This window comes from Mauremys reevesii, linkage group 14, assembly GCF_016161935.1.
Source record: "Mauremys reevesii isolate NIE-2019 linkage group 14, ASM1616193v1, whole genome shotgun sequence".
NCBI classification, from domain to species: Eukaryota; Metazoa; Chordata; order Testudines; family Geoemydidae; genus Mauremys; species Mauremys reevesii.
In genome coordinates, this window is record NC_052636.1 from 11718335 (window position 1) to 11730178 (window position 11844).

Here is an 11844-nt window from a genome sequence, read left to right on the forward strand (position 1 = left end):
AAGGAACAAGATGTGCTGAGGCAAGAAGGCCCAGTCTCAGAGTCCCCGGGGTCACGCTTCCCAAAGGCTAAAACTAGGCCCAGCCCAGGAAAGGGGCACTGCCAGGAGAGACTGGATAAAGGCTGGAGCATCAAACGGCTTTGTAAACCTGAGAGAGCTGCCTTGGGGACAGTGGGAGGGAGAATCCCCAGAGTGACTCCTTTGATTCTGCTCTTCTCTGGCCTCTGATTGATAGAATCATAGAACTGGAAGGGACCTCGAGAGGTCGTCTAATAAGAACCTTTTGTGTACTTGCAAACTGTGATCATGTCCCCTCTCAGTCTTCTTTTCTCCAGACTAAACAAACAAAATGTTTTCAATCTTCCCTCATAGGTCATGTTCTCTAGACTTTTAGTCATTTTTGTTGCTCTTCTCTGTACTTTCTCCAATTTGTCCACATCTTTCCTGAAATGTGGCCCCCAGAACTGGACACACTATTCCAGTTGAGGCCTAATCAGCGCGGAGTGGAGCGGAAGAATTACTTCTCGTGTCTTGCTTTTTTTGCAACAGTGTAACACTGTTGACTCATATTTAGCTTATGATGCACTGTGACCCCTAGTTCCCTTTCCGCAGTTCTCCTTCCTAGGGAGTCATTTCCCATTTTGTATGTGTGCAACTGCTTGTTCCTTCTTAAGTGAAGTACTTGGGATTTGTCCTTACTGAATTTCATCTTATTTACTTCAGACCATTTCTCCAGTTTGTCCAGATCATTTTGAATTTTAATCCTATACTCCAAAGCACTTGCAACCCCTCCCAGCTTGGTATCGTCCACAAACATAAGTGTAACACAGAGACTCTGCTGCTGGGAGGGTTTCACCATGTGTCAGAGGGTTACACCCTGGTGGGAGGGGGCTAGGCCTGTACTGGAATACGGTCACTCTGTGCTCCACAGTGTGGCAGAACCTAGAATGTCCATTAGCAGGGGAAAATCCTGGGGGGGAATCGGCTTGTGGAATGGACAAAAACCCCACCTGAATTCTCTCACCTTGCCCTTCTCGCCCTGGCAGGTTACAGAATAACGTCCACGTTTCGCTCCAGATCATCCCCTCCTCCCAGGGGGAAGGAAATGGCTGCAGTGGAGCTGGCTCAGGTAAGGGATTCTCAGGGAGCTGGTGGTGGTTTCTGCTTGGAGGGAGAGGAGCAGTAAATGCATAGGAGGGTGGGAATTGCTCGAGGTGGTGGGAGGCAGGAACTATCTAGGGTGGAGGAAGGGAGGGGACAGGATGTGACAAAGCTTCTGAGACTTGTGTAATGTAGGGTGTGATGGATTGTCACCCCCGGGGTGCACTGTGGGGGGCTTCTGGGAACCGCTGTGCCCTCTAACCCTGAAGCTGGGCTGGCCCTTCTCACAGTGGTTGGCCGGAGAGTCAGCCAGCCTCTCCAGGCCCTGTTATCATGCAACACGACAGCAGGAGGCGCCATGCACCCAACCAAGCTACCTGAGTGCTTTACTTAAGCCACTCAAGGACAGAGAAGACAACAGCCAATTTCCCAGCGGTAAGTGATAGCAAAGCGATCAAAGCAGATTACTTAGGCTTAGTTTGAGTTTTTGGTTATTTGCTAACATACTAGATGGATAGAATTTGAACTAGCAATTTCTCACCCTTACTGATAATAGAAGCAGTCCACCAAGTTTCCATATGCAAGCTTGAAATCCCTTTACCCTGGGACCAACACTTCCCCCAGTTCAGTCTTTGTTCCTCAGGTGCTTCCTCAGGTGGAGAAAGTGAATAAGGAAAAGTTATTTACTTGTTCATGTAATATAAGAACTAGGGGCCACCAAATGAAATTAATGGGCGGCAGGTTTAAAACAAATAAAAGGAAGTTCTTCTTCACACAGCGCACAGTCAACCTGTGGAACTCCTTGCCTGAGGAGATCCTGAAGGCTAGGACTATAACAGCATTTAAAAGAGAACTGGATAAATTCATGGAGGTTAAGTCCATTAATGGCTATTAGCCAGGATGGGTAAGGGTGTCCCTAGCCTCTGTTTGTCAGAGGGTGGCGATGGATGGCAGGAGAGAGATCACTTGATCACTGCCTGTTAGGTTCACGCTCTCTGGGGCACCTGGCATTGGTCACTGTCAGTAGACAGAATACTGGGTTGTATGGACCTTTGATCTGACCCAGTACGGCCGTTCTTATTCCTAGATCGATAGATTCTAGGACTGGCAGGGACCTCGAGAGGTCATCGGGTCCAGTCCTCTGCCCTCGTGGCAGGACCAAATACTGTCTAGACCATCCCTGATAGACATTTATGTAACCTACTCTTAAATATCTCCAGAGATGGAGATTCCACAACGTCCCTAGGCAATTTATTCCAGTGTTTAACCACCCTGACAGTTAGGAACTTTTTCCTAATGTCCAACCTAAACCTCCCTTTGCTGCAGTTTAAGCCCATTGCTGCTGCTTCTATCCTTAGAGGCGAAGATGAACATGTTTTTTCCCTCCTCCTTATGACACCCTTTTAGCTACCTGAAAGATTCTATCATGTCCCCTCTCAGTCTTCTCTTTCCAAACTAAACAAACCCAATTCTTTCAGCCTTTGTTCATAGGTCATGTTCTCTAGACCTTTAATCATTCTTGTTGCTCTTCTTTGGACCGTCTCCAATTTCTCCACATCTTTCTTGAAATGTGGTGCCCAGAACTGGACACAATACTCCAGTTGAGGCCTAACCAGCACAGAGTAGAGCGGAAGAATGACTTCTCGTGTCTTGCTCACAACATACCTGTTAATGCATCCCAGAATCATGTTTGCTTTTTTTGCAACAGCATCACACTGTTGACTCATACTTAGCTTGTCCACTATAACCCCTAGATCCCTTTCTGCCATACTCCTTCCTAGACAGTCTCTTCCCATTCTGCATGTGTGAAACTGATTGTTCCTTTCTAAGTGGAGCACTTTGTATTTGTCTTTATTAAACTTCATCCTGTTTACCTCAGACCATTTCTCCAATTTGTCCAGATCATTTTGAATTATGACCCTGTCCTCCAAACCAGTTGCAATCCCTCCCAGTTTGGTATCATCTGCAGACTTAATAAGTGTACTTTCTATGCCAATATCTAAATGGTTGATGAAGATATTGAACAGAGCCGGTCCCAAAACAGACCCCTGCGGAACCCCATTTGTTATACCTTTCCAGCAGGATTGGGAACCATTAATAACTACTCTGAGTACGGTTATCGAGCCAGTTATGCACCCACCTTATAGTAGCCCCATCTAAGTTGTATTTGCCTAGTTTATTGATAAGAATATCATGCGAGACCGTATCAAATGCTTTACTAAAGTCTAGGTATACCACATCCACCACTTCTCCCTTATCCACAAGGCTTGTTATCCTATTAAAGAAAGCTCTCAGATTGGTTTGACATGTTTTGTTCTTCAGATACAGAGTCAATATCCATAACTTCAGATAACAAACATGATCCATGCACACAAATAGGATGATAATATTCGGCCAATCACAACTTTTCCAATGACACTGCACATGACGCATCTTGCACAAAATGCCTAATAATTATGGCCTAATCATTTTATACTCCTACCACTATGCTGAATGTGGGGTGTAGTGTCAGATAGGGCCTAATTTCAAGGCACAGGAGTTGGGAATGGAACTTCCCCTCTTTGTGGAACAGGAAATAACCCCCCAGCCAGGGCTGGGAAAACTTCCCAGACTCCCCAGTGCTGGAGCCGGAATCTACTGACACTTCATTAGTTACCACCACCCCCAATCTTTGTGGCAACTGCAAACTTTATCACTGATGATTTTATGTTCTCTTCCAGGTCATTAATAAGAACCAGTCCTTGTGGGAAGCCCCTAGAAAGAAATCCACTCGACCATAGTTCCCCATTTACAATCCCAGTTTTTAATCTATTTAATATATGCCCTGTGTATTTTTTATCTTTCTAGTTTTCTAGTCAAAATGTTGTGCTGAACCAAGTCACATGCCTTACAGAAGTCTAGGTATATTACATCAATACTATTAGTTGCAACAAAACTTTTGATCTCATCCAGTAAGGATATCCAGTTAGTTTGACAATCTATTGTGTCTAAACCTTTGTTAATGGGTACTAATTATATTACCCTCCTTTAATTGGTTATTAATGAACTCCAGTATCGGCTGCTCCATTCTCTTGCCCAGTATCGATTTTAGACTAACACTCTTGTAATTAGCTGGGTCATCTCTTCTACACTTTTTAAATATTGGCACAGCATTAGCTTTATTCCAGTCTTATGGAATTTCCTCAGTGTTCCAAGTCCTAATGAAAATCAACACTAACAGTCCACCACGCTTCTCCACCGGGTCTCTCAAAACTCTTGTTATCTGGACCTGCTGATTTAAACACATCTAACTGTAATACCTGCTGTTTAACATACTCATGAGTTGTTGTTGTAATGGAAAGTGTCGTCGTCAACATCTTATGATATGAGTTACATCATTTGTTTTTCCAAATCCAGGAGAGAAATATTTATTGAACACTTTTACCTCTTCTGCATTATTTTTGATAATTCTGCCATTTCTATCTAGTAATTGACCACTACCGTTGTTAGGATTAATTTTGTACTTAATATACTTTTAAAACTTCCTTCTTATTTTTCATTGATTGATCATTGATTTCTGATAGCTTCCCTTACCAATTTTCTACAAATCTGACCTCCTAACTTATAGTCTTTACTATTGACTTCCCCTTCCTTCCATATATTTTATTTGGAGAGTGTTGGGATTCCTACCAGGGAGCCACCAGCAGGGTCCAGAGACAGCCCCATCTCCTGTATCAAGCTCTGGCTAGTGGGTATGTGATAAATGTGATGACCCTGCCTCCGTCTGTCAGCTGGGAGACACAAAGGTTCTCTCTTTCTACCCTCTGATGCCGCCTGGCTGTTCTAGGCAAGGTGGGGTGGGACTCTGTTAACATGTGCCTCCATTTACCTGGTGCTGCTGTTCCGTGAATAGTGGGGCAGCAGGTACTGAGTGTTGAATTCTTGCTCTTTCAGGGGCCGGTGACCTTCGAGGAGGTGGCTGTGTATTTCACCAGGGAAGAGTGGGCTCTGCTGGACCCCACTCAGAGAGCCCTCTACAGGGATGTCATGCAGGAGAACTATGAGAATGTGACCTCGCTGGGTAAGGATTCCCGTCCTCTTGGAATAGGAAATGAAGAGATAAGGTTCATGCCAGCCCCACAATGCCACCTCTACTCTGTCCTGTTTCAGCATCACCCCAATATGCCAGTGACACACACACACTACCAGAGACCTCCCTGCTGCAGAACACTTTGGGAACAGCGCACAGGAGCCGTATTGCAGTGTCAAATAGCTCCTGTTTGCTCAAGTAAACTTCTTTGAGATGGGGCAACCACATCCGCACAGAGTATTTGAGATGTAGGCGTACCATGGATTTGTGTAGAGGCAATATGATATTTTATGTCTTATTATCTATTTCTTAATGATTCCCAACATTCTGTTCGCTTTTTTCACTGCTGCTGCACAGTGAGTGGATGTTTTCAGAGAACTATCCACAGTGACTCCAAGATCTCTCTCTTGAGTGGAAACAGCTAATTTAGATCCCATCATTTTGTATGTATAGCTGGGATTATGTTTTCCAATGGGCTGCAATATGTGTTATCCTGACATCTAGTACTGCTGAGATCCTGCATTCAGTGATATCCCTGCCCTTCCTGTTCCCTTTCTCCACTGAACCCCACCAGCCCATGCTTCCTGTTCCCAGCTTCCCCAGGACTCTCTCACTGTCCCTGAACCTCTCTGTCAGCAAGAAGCAGTGCCAGGGAGACTTGCCCTCTCTCTGGAGTCTTTGATTTCTGGGACATGGATTTACTTTCTCTGTGTTTTAGGGACTCTTTGAAATTGAGTGTCTGTGATATTAACCACAGTGCAACCTGGACTGTTGAACAGCTGTGTCCCCTCAGTTCCCAAGCTGGGGTGCCTTTTACACTGCTCTACTGTGAGAGCAGCCACTCCTGGGCAGGTAACGCACAGTCTCCAGCATGTAACTCACTCCCAGCTACACAGTATTGAGTGCTGCTAGTTAGTGACTTATAAGTTACAGTGCAGCACAGGAGAACCCCAGAAAATTCTCTGCTCCCAGACTTCTCCCAGAAATGTGCATCTTTCCCTGTCCAGCACACTCCTGAACAACGCAAGCTCATATGAAGTCTGTCATTTCATCAGTGGAAAATGACATGCGCCAACCTTGTTATCCCAGATGGAGTTTCCAACACACTTTATTACAAACACACTGGTTAGATAAAGAATAAAACAAGATAGTTAACAATCAAAAAAAATATTTTAAGATACAGATAATGAGGCATAAAGCTCAGAATTGTTTACAAAAGAAATGCAAAGATAAAACACAAATTAACGTCTAAGTTAACAAGCTAAAATGGATTCAAAGCAAATGTTTCTCTCCATGTGCTGAGACATGCTGGTTTTCCTTTCAGCCAGGACTCGGCCTAACCCACCCCTTCCTCCCACGTTCAGCTCTTCAGGAGTTGTCATGAGCAGAGGGAAAGGGGAGAGAGAGAGAGAGAGAGTCTGAAGCATTTTCCTCACCTCTTTTTATAATTCTGTCCTTTGTACTAGAAACAACTTCAGTTCTCAGCTGAGTCATGGTGCCAGGCTTTCTGTCGGAGATATGAGAATTGGGAGGGAAAGTCTACAGAAAAAGCTTTGGAGCTTTGGTCAAGCTAGTAGGCCTGAAGTATTAGCTGATCTTGCTTCTCTGTGTAAAGGGCATAGAAAAGCAGAGTGGAATGGAAAATCCCCCAGATTGGGGAACAAGTGAAGCCAGGGGGCTGGACTCGATGATCTTTCAAGGTCCCTTCCAGTTCTAGGAGATTGGTATATCTCCAATTATTTATTTTAATTTAAATCCCCCAAATTGGGGAACAATGGCTTTGTGTGCATAAGGGCCCTAGTAGGTGAAGTGGAAAGTCCCCAAACACACTGATTTGCAGTAACCGAACTTTTGAAACATAACCACAATGGAAGTGTTAGAAAAGTCAAACCACAAACTAGACTAGGAATAACAACAACAGGAAAGGCCGAATATGGAAAACTGATTGTTCAGTTTGCTTTTGACCTGCATCATATTTGGCAATATATTCCAAATAAGGAAATTAACGTGCAACGTATGTGCCATTGATTGTGGTTTTAAGCTTTAAAAGGTGTGTGTGATTTTTAGCTCAGGGGGACAATATTCCAATAGCTGTCGCCCCCTACGCACTTTTAACCAAGAAAAGAGCCTCAGGCAGAGCTGATTCAAAATCAATCGTGTGGTTGTTTTCCGCAACAACTTCAAGTGGTCCCTATGATGGAATGTAAATGTCTTCTTCACACCTTCCCCCTGCAGGAGAATGGCTGTTTGACCAGCTGTTTGCCTTGCTGTCTCTGAGGAACTGCTCTGTGGGTGTTCCCCAGAATTGTAACTTTTTCCATAATCTCATACTGTAAAATCTCATAACTTTACAGATAGTGTTACTACACATTTTAACAGGAGGATAATATTCAGTAGATTATGCATTTTCAAATGATATCTCACAAGCCATACTGTGTACAAAATTGATAATTTTCTAGAAGAGTGAACATAGGGGTTGTGGCAAAGTTCCTCCTCTCCTCTAGTAGGTCCTGCGCTTATTGGCGGATTTCTTCCCCTCAGTGGTTTTCCCCTTGGGTGAAACCCATAGTCTGGATCAACTACTCCTATGTCTGATTAGAAGTAGCGGGGCTAGGGGGGAACCCAGGCCCGCCCTCTACTCCGGGTTCCAGCCCAGGGCCCTGTGAATTGCAGCAGTCTCTATAGTGCTACTTGTAACCGCTGCTTGACTGCTACAGCTCCCTGGACTACTTCCCCATAGCCTCCTTCAAACACCTTCTTTATCCTCACCACAGGATCCTCTTGGTGTCTGATGCTGCTTGATTGTATGGTGTTTTCCTCAATCCTCCAGTAGTACCCCCTCTCAGTTCTTAGTTCCTTGTGTCTCTTGCTCCCAGCTCCTCATGCACACTTCTTTCCTCTGGCTCCTCCTCCCCAGACTGGAGTGAGCTCCCCTTTTTATACCAGGTGCCTTGATTAGCCAGTCCTGATTGGCTGCAGGTGCTCCAATCAATTTAGCTCTCTCCGGTGCCTTCTAGAAAGTTCTTAATTGGCCCCAGGTGCCTTGATTAGCCTGGAGCAACTGCCATTTTGGATCCTATGGTCCTAGGGATTTGCTTAGCCTGGAGCTAACATACCTGCTCCTCAATACTTTCCTGTAGCCATCCGGCCTTGCTCCATCACAGGGTGTAGACTGACACAGTGTCTGTGTGTGTGTTCCCAGCAGATATGTGGGTATTTCAATCCCTCATAAGCACAGTGTTTGGCATCTTCATGGACCTGGGGAACTGGTCCTGCGAATTCACTGGTTTACCAAGTGTGACAGTGTATGGAATTGTGAGACACTTTGGTATTAATAATAAAATAATATAATCTTATCAAATTGCAATGAATCATGCTAGATATGCCATTTAAGGTGTCAGGGGAAATGTTATGATTTTCCAAGTATGATCATTTTGTTTCTATGTCTGTATCACCTTTGTATTGTGAGTTATAGATATGTAGGGTATATCTGTATTTCCAGACTTGTGCAGTGTTTCTGGGTGACACCCCCAGACATATTGGCATCAACACTGCCTAGCCTGTTTGATGGCCCATTGAGGGTCATCAGCTGTACAATGAGCCCATGGAAAGGACCAAGGGGATACACCTATTGCGTCAGCAAGACATGCCAGGGTATGCCTGTGTAATGAGAACTCCAAGGCTTTTCCATGCCACATGCTGTGAAGCTTGTGTTTGGGACACAGGAAGTACAAGCCACATAGCAAAAGGAATATAAAGGGCAGCTGCATCATCTCCATTTTGTCTTCAATCCCCTTGTGTGCCTCTGGAGCAACTTCTCTACAAACTGAACCCTGGAACAAAGGACTGAATGACCCATCCAAGCTATGGATGTGTTCCAGACGGACTTCCAAGCCAGCAACTCACCAATACTGCTAAGAACCTAATATATCCATTTTGGAATGTATCTGACTGCTTTCCCATTTAACTTCTTTCTGCTTTTCTTTCGTTTAAACCTTTAGTTTAGATGCTAAGGATTGGCTGGCAGTGTGGTATTTTGGGTAAGATCCAAACCTATACTGGCCTGGTGATGTGGCTGACCTTTGGGGTCAGAAGATCATTTTGTTTATGTGAGCAGAGTTTTGAAATAACCTCTCACTGTACTGGGCCTAAGTGCTGATTAGGAGTCAGAGAACTGGGATGCAATAAAGGGGGCCGTGTGATTTCTTTTTTCAGCTTCTCGATAACCCGAGTGGGTGATCCCTTTTTCAGCCTGCCCTGATCTTGGCATTTTCAGTGAGACCTGCCTCTGGCCCACCAGGTCATACTAAGCACTGAAGTTAAATTAATAGAATGTTTTTTATGACAAAGTCTTATGAAATCAAGTGAACTCCTTTGTTTTCTTTCATCTGAGCAGGGTTTCCTGTTACCCAGCCTGATGTGATCTCCCAGCTGGAACAAGGGGAAGAGCCATGGGTCCCAGACCTCCAGGGTTCAGAGGAAAGAGAGATCCTGAGAGCTCCCTGCATAGGTGAGGAAACATTAAACCACCCAGAATCTGTAAGTGCCTGAAGGAAACATCTGGGATGCTCAACAAAGCCCTTGGGGAGGTCTCTCAGTTCATTATTATCCCTAGCAGGAGTCGTATCCACAGGGTAACTATAGCTCATGGCTTCCTATATTTCCTAGCAGACACTAGGCAGTAGCTTCCTCCCTTCCCCCTGCGTATTTGGATGGGATGTGAAGGCTGAATTCATCCCCCTCCTCTCTCCTATTTGGGGGAAGAGTTTGGGGGAGTTCAGCTCCTGATTTTTATTTGACCTGTTTTCAGCACTTGTTTTGGTTTGGTCTTCCCCTTTCCATCCCTGTTTGAGGTTTCTGTCTCTGTCACAGCAGGTGATGCAATGGCATGTGAGAAAGAGGAGCAGAATTTTCAGCCTGAAGATGTCGAGCCAGTGGGTAAAAACAGAGCATTATCGCAAAGATCGAAAAGGAATGTGTCCAGGAGTCATGAGCAGGGAAACTCCTGGGAGATTCAGCACAGACCAGAAACAGAGCAAGGAAACCAGCCAGGAGAGAAATTGGATAAATTTATTTTCTCTTGGGGAACTCAGAAGGTCCTCATGGAAACCACAACACAACAGGAAATCCTTAGGCGAAAGAGAAAAAATACATGCCCTGAGTGTGGGAAAAACTTCATTCACGGATCAAACCTTTCTGTTCATCTGAGAATCCACACAGGGGAGAGACCCTACAAATGCAGTGAGTGTGGGAAAACCTTCAATCGCAGCTCACACCTTATTGCCCATCAGAAAATCCACACAGGGGATAGGCCCTATAAATGCTGTGAGTGTGGAAAATGCTTCACTGAGAGTTCAGATCTTTCTGTACATCAGAGAATCCACACAGGGGAGAGGCCCTACAAATGCAGTGAGTGTGGGAAAACCTTCAATCGCAGTTCGGACCTTATTAGGCATCAAACAATCCACACAGGGGACAGGCCCTACGAATGCAGTGGATGTGGAAAATGCTTCACTAGCAGCTCAAACCTTTCTCAACATCAGAGAATCCACACAGGGGAGAGGCCCTACGAATGCCGTGAGTGTGGGAAAACCTTCACTTACAAATCAGGCCTTTCTAGACATCAGAGAATCCACACAGGGGACAGGCCCTATGAATGCAGTGAGTGTGGGAAAACCTTCAATCGCAGATCAGGCCTTTCTAGACATCAGAGAATCCACACAGGGGACAGGCCCTATGAATGCAGAGAGTGTGGGAAAACCTTCACTCAAATATCAGCCTTTTCTCAACATCAGAGAATCCACACAGGGGAGAGGCCCTTTGAATGCCGTGAGTGTGGGAAAACCTTCACTTACAAATCAGGCCTTTCTAGACATCGGAGAATCCACACAGGGGAAAGACCCTACGAATGCCGTGAGTGTTGTAAAACCTTCAGTCGCAGCTCGCACCTTATTAGTCATCAAACAATCCACACAGGGGACAGGCCCTATGTATGCAGTGAGTGTGGGAAAACGTTCACTCAAAGTTCAGCCCTTTCTGTTCATCAGAGAAGCCACACAGATGAGAGGCCCTATGAATGCAGAGAGTGTAGGAAAACCTTCACTCACAGATCAACCCTTTCTGTTCATCAGAGGATCCACAGAGGGGAAAGGCCCTATGTATGCAGTGAGTGTGGGAAAACGTTCACTCAAAGTTCAGCCCTTTCTCTTCATCAGAGAATCCACACAGGGGAGAGGCCCTATGAATGCAGAGAGTGTGGGAAAACCTTCAATCACCGCTCACACCTTATTACCCATCAGAGACTCCACACAGGGGAGAGGCCCTATAAATGCTGTGAGTGTGGAAAATGCTTCACGAAGAGTTCAGCCCTTTCTCACCATCAGAGAATCCACACAGGGGAGAGGCCCTATGTATGCCATGAGTGTGGGAAAACCTTCTCTTGGCACTCAGCCCATGTTAGCCATCAGAGAATCTGCAAGAGAGATCAACATTGTAAAAATCTCTAGGGCTATCAATACTTTGTTTTTTTAATACTTTTCCTGATTCCCACATAGTAACTTTTCAAGCTCTTTGAACTGTTTGCAGCACCGTTATCCCTCAGCTTGTCCAGATGAGTGGCCCATTTTTGCCTTTCGCAGTTCGCCCTCTTTTGAGATGGACCTATTTGTCCTTTC

The 11844-nt window shown here is 45.1% G+C and overlaps 1 protein-coding gene across 1 annotated transcript in view; it reads left to right on the top strand.

The window, feature by feature from the left end:
• Nucleotides 1-11604, top strand: part of LOC120381601 (zinc finger protein 850-like) — a gene marked incomplete at both ends in the record, with an annotated part of 38320 nt that extends 26716 nt beyond the window's left edge. The window contains one exon of the mRNA XM_039499753.1: nucleotides 10391-11604. Within this exon, the coding sequence (XP_039355687.1) occupies nucleotides 10391-11604 (1214 nt within the window). The remainder of the gene's footprint in view (nucleotides 1-10390) is intronic.
• Nucleotides 11605-11844: the final 240 nt, after the last annotated feature.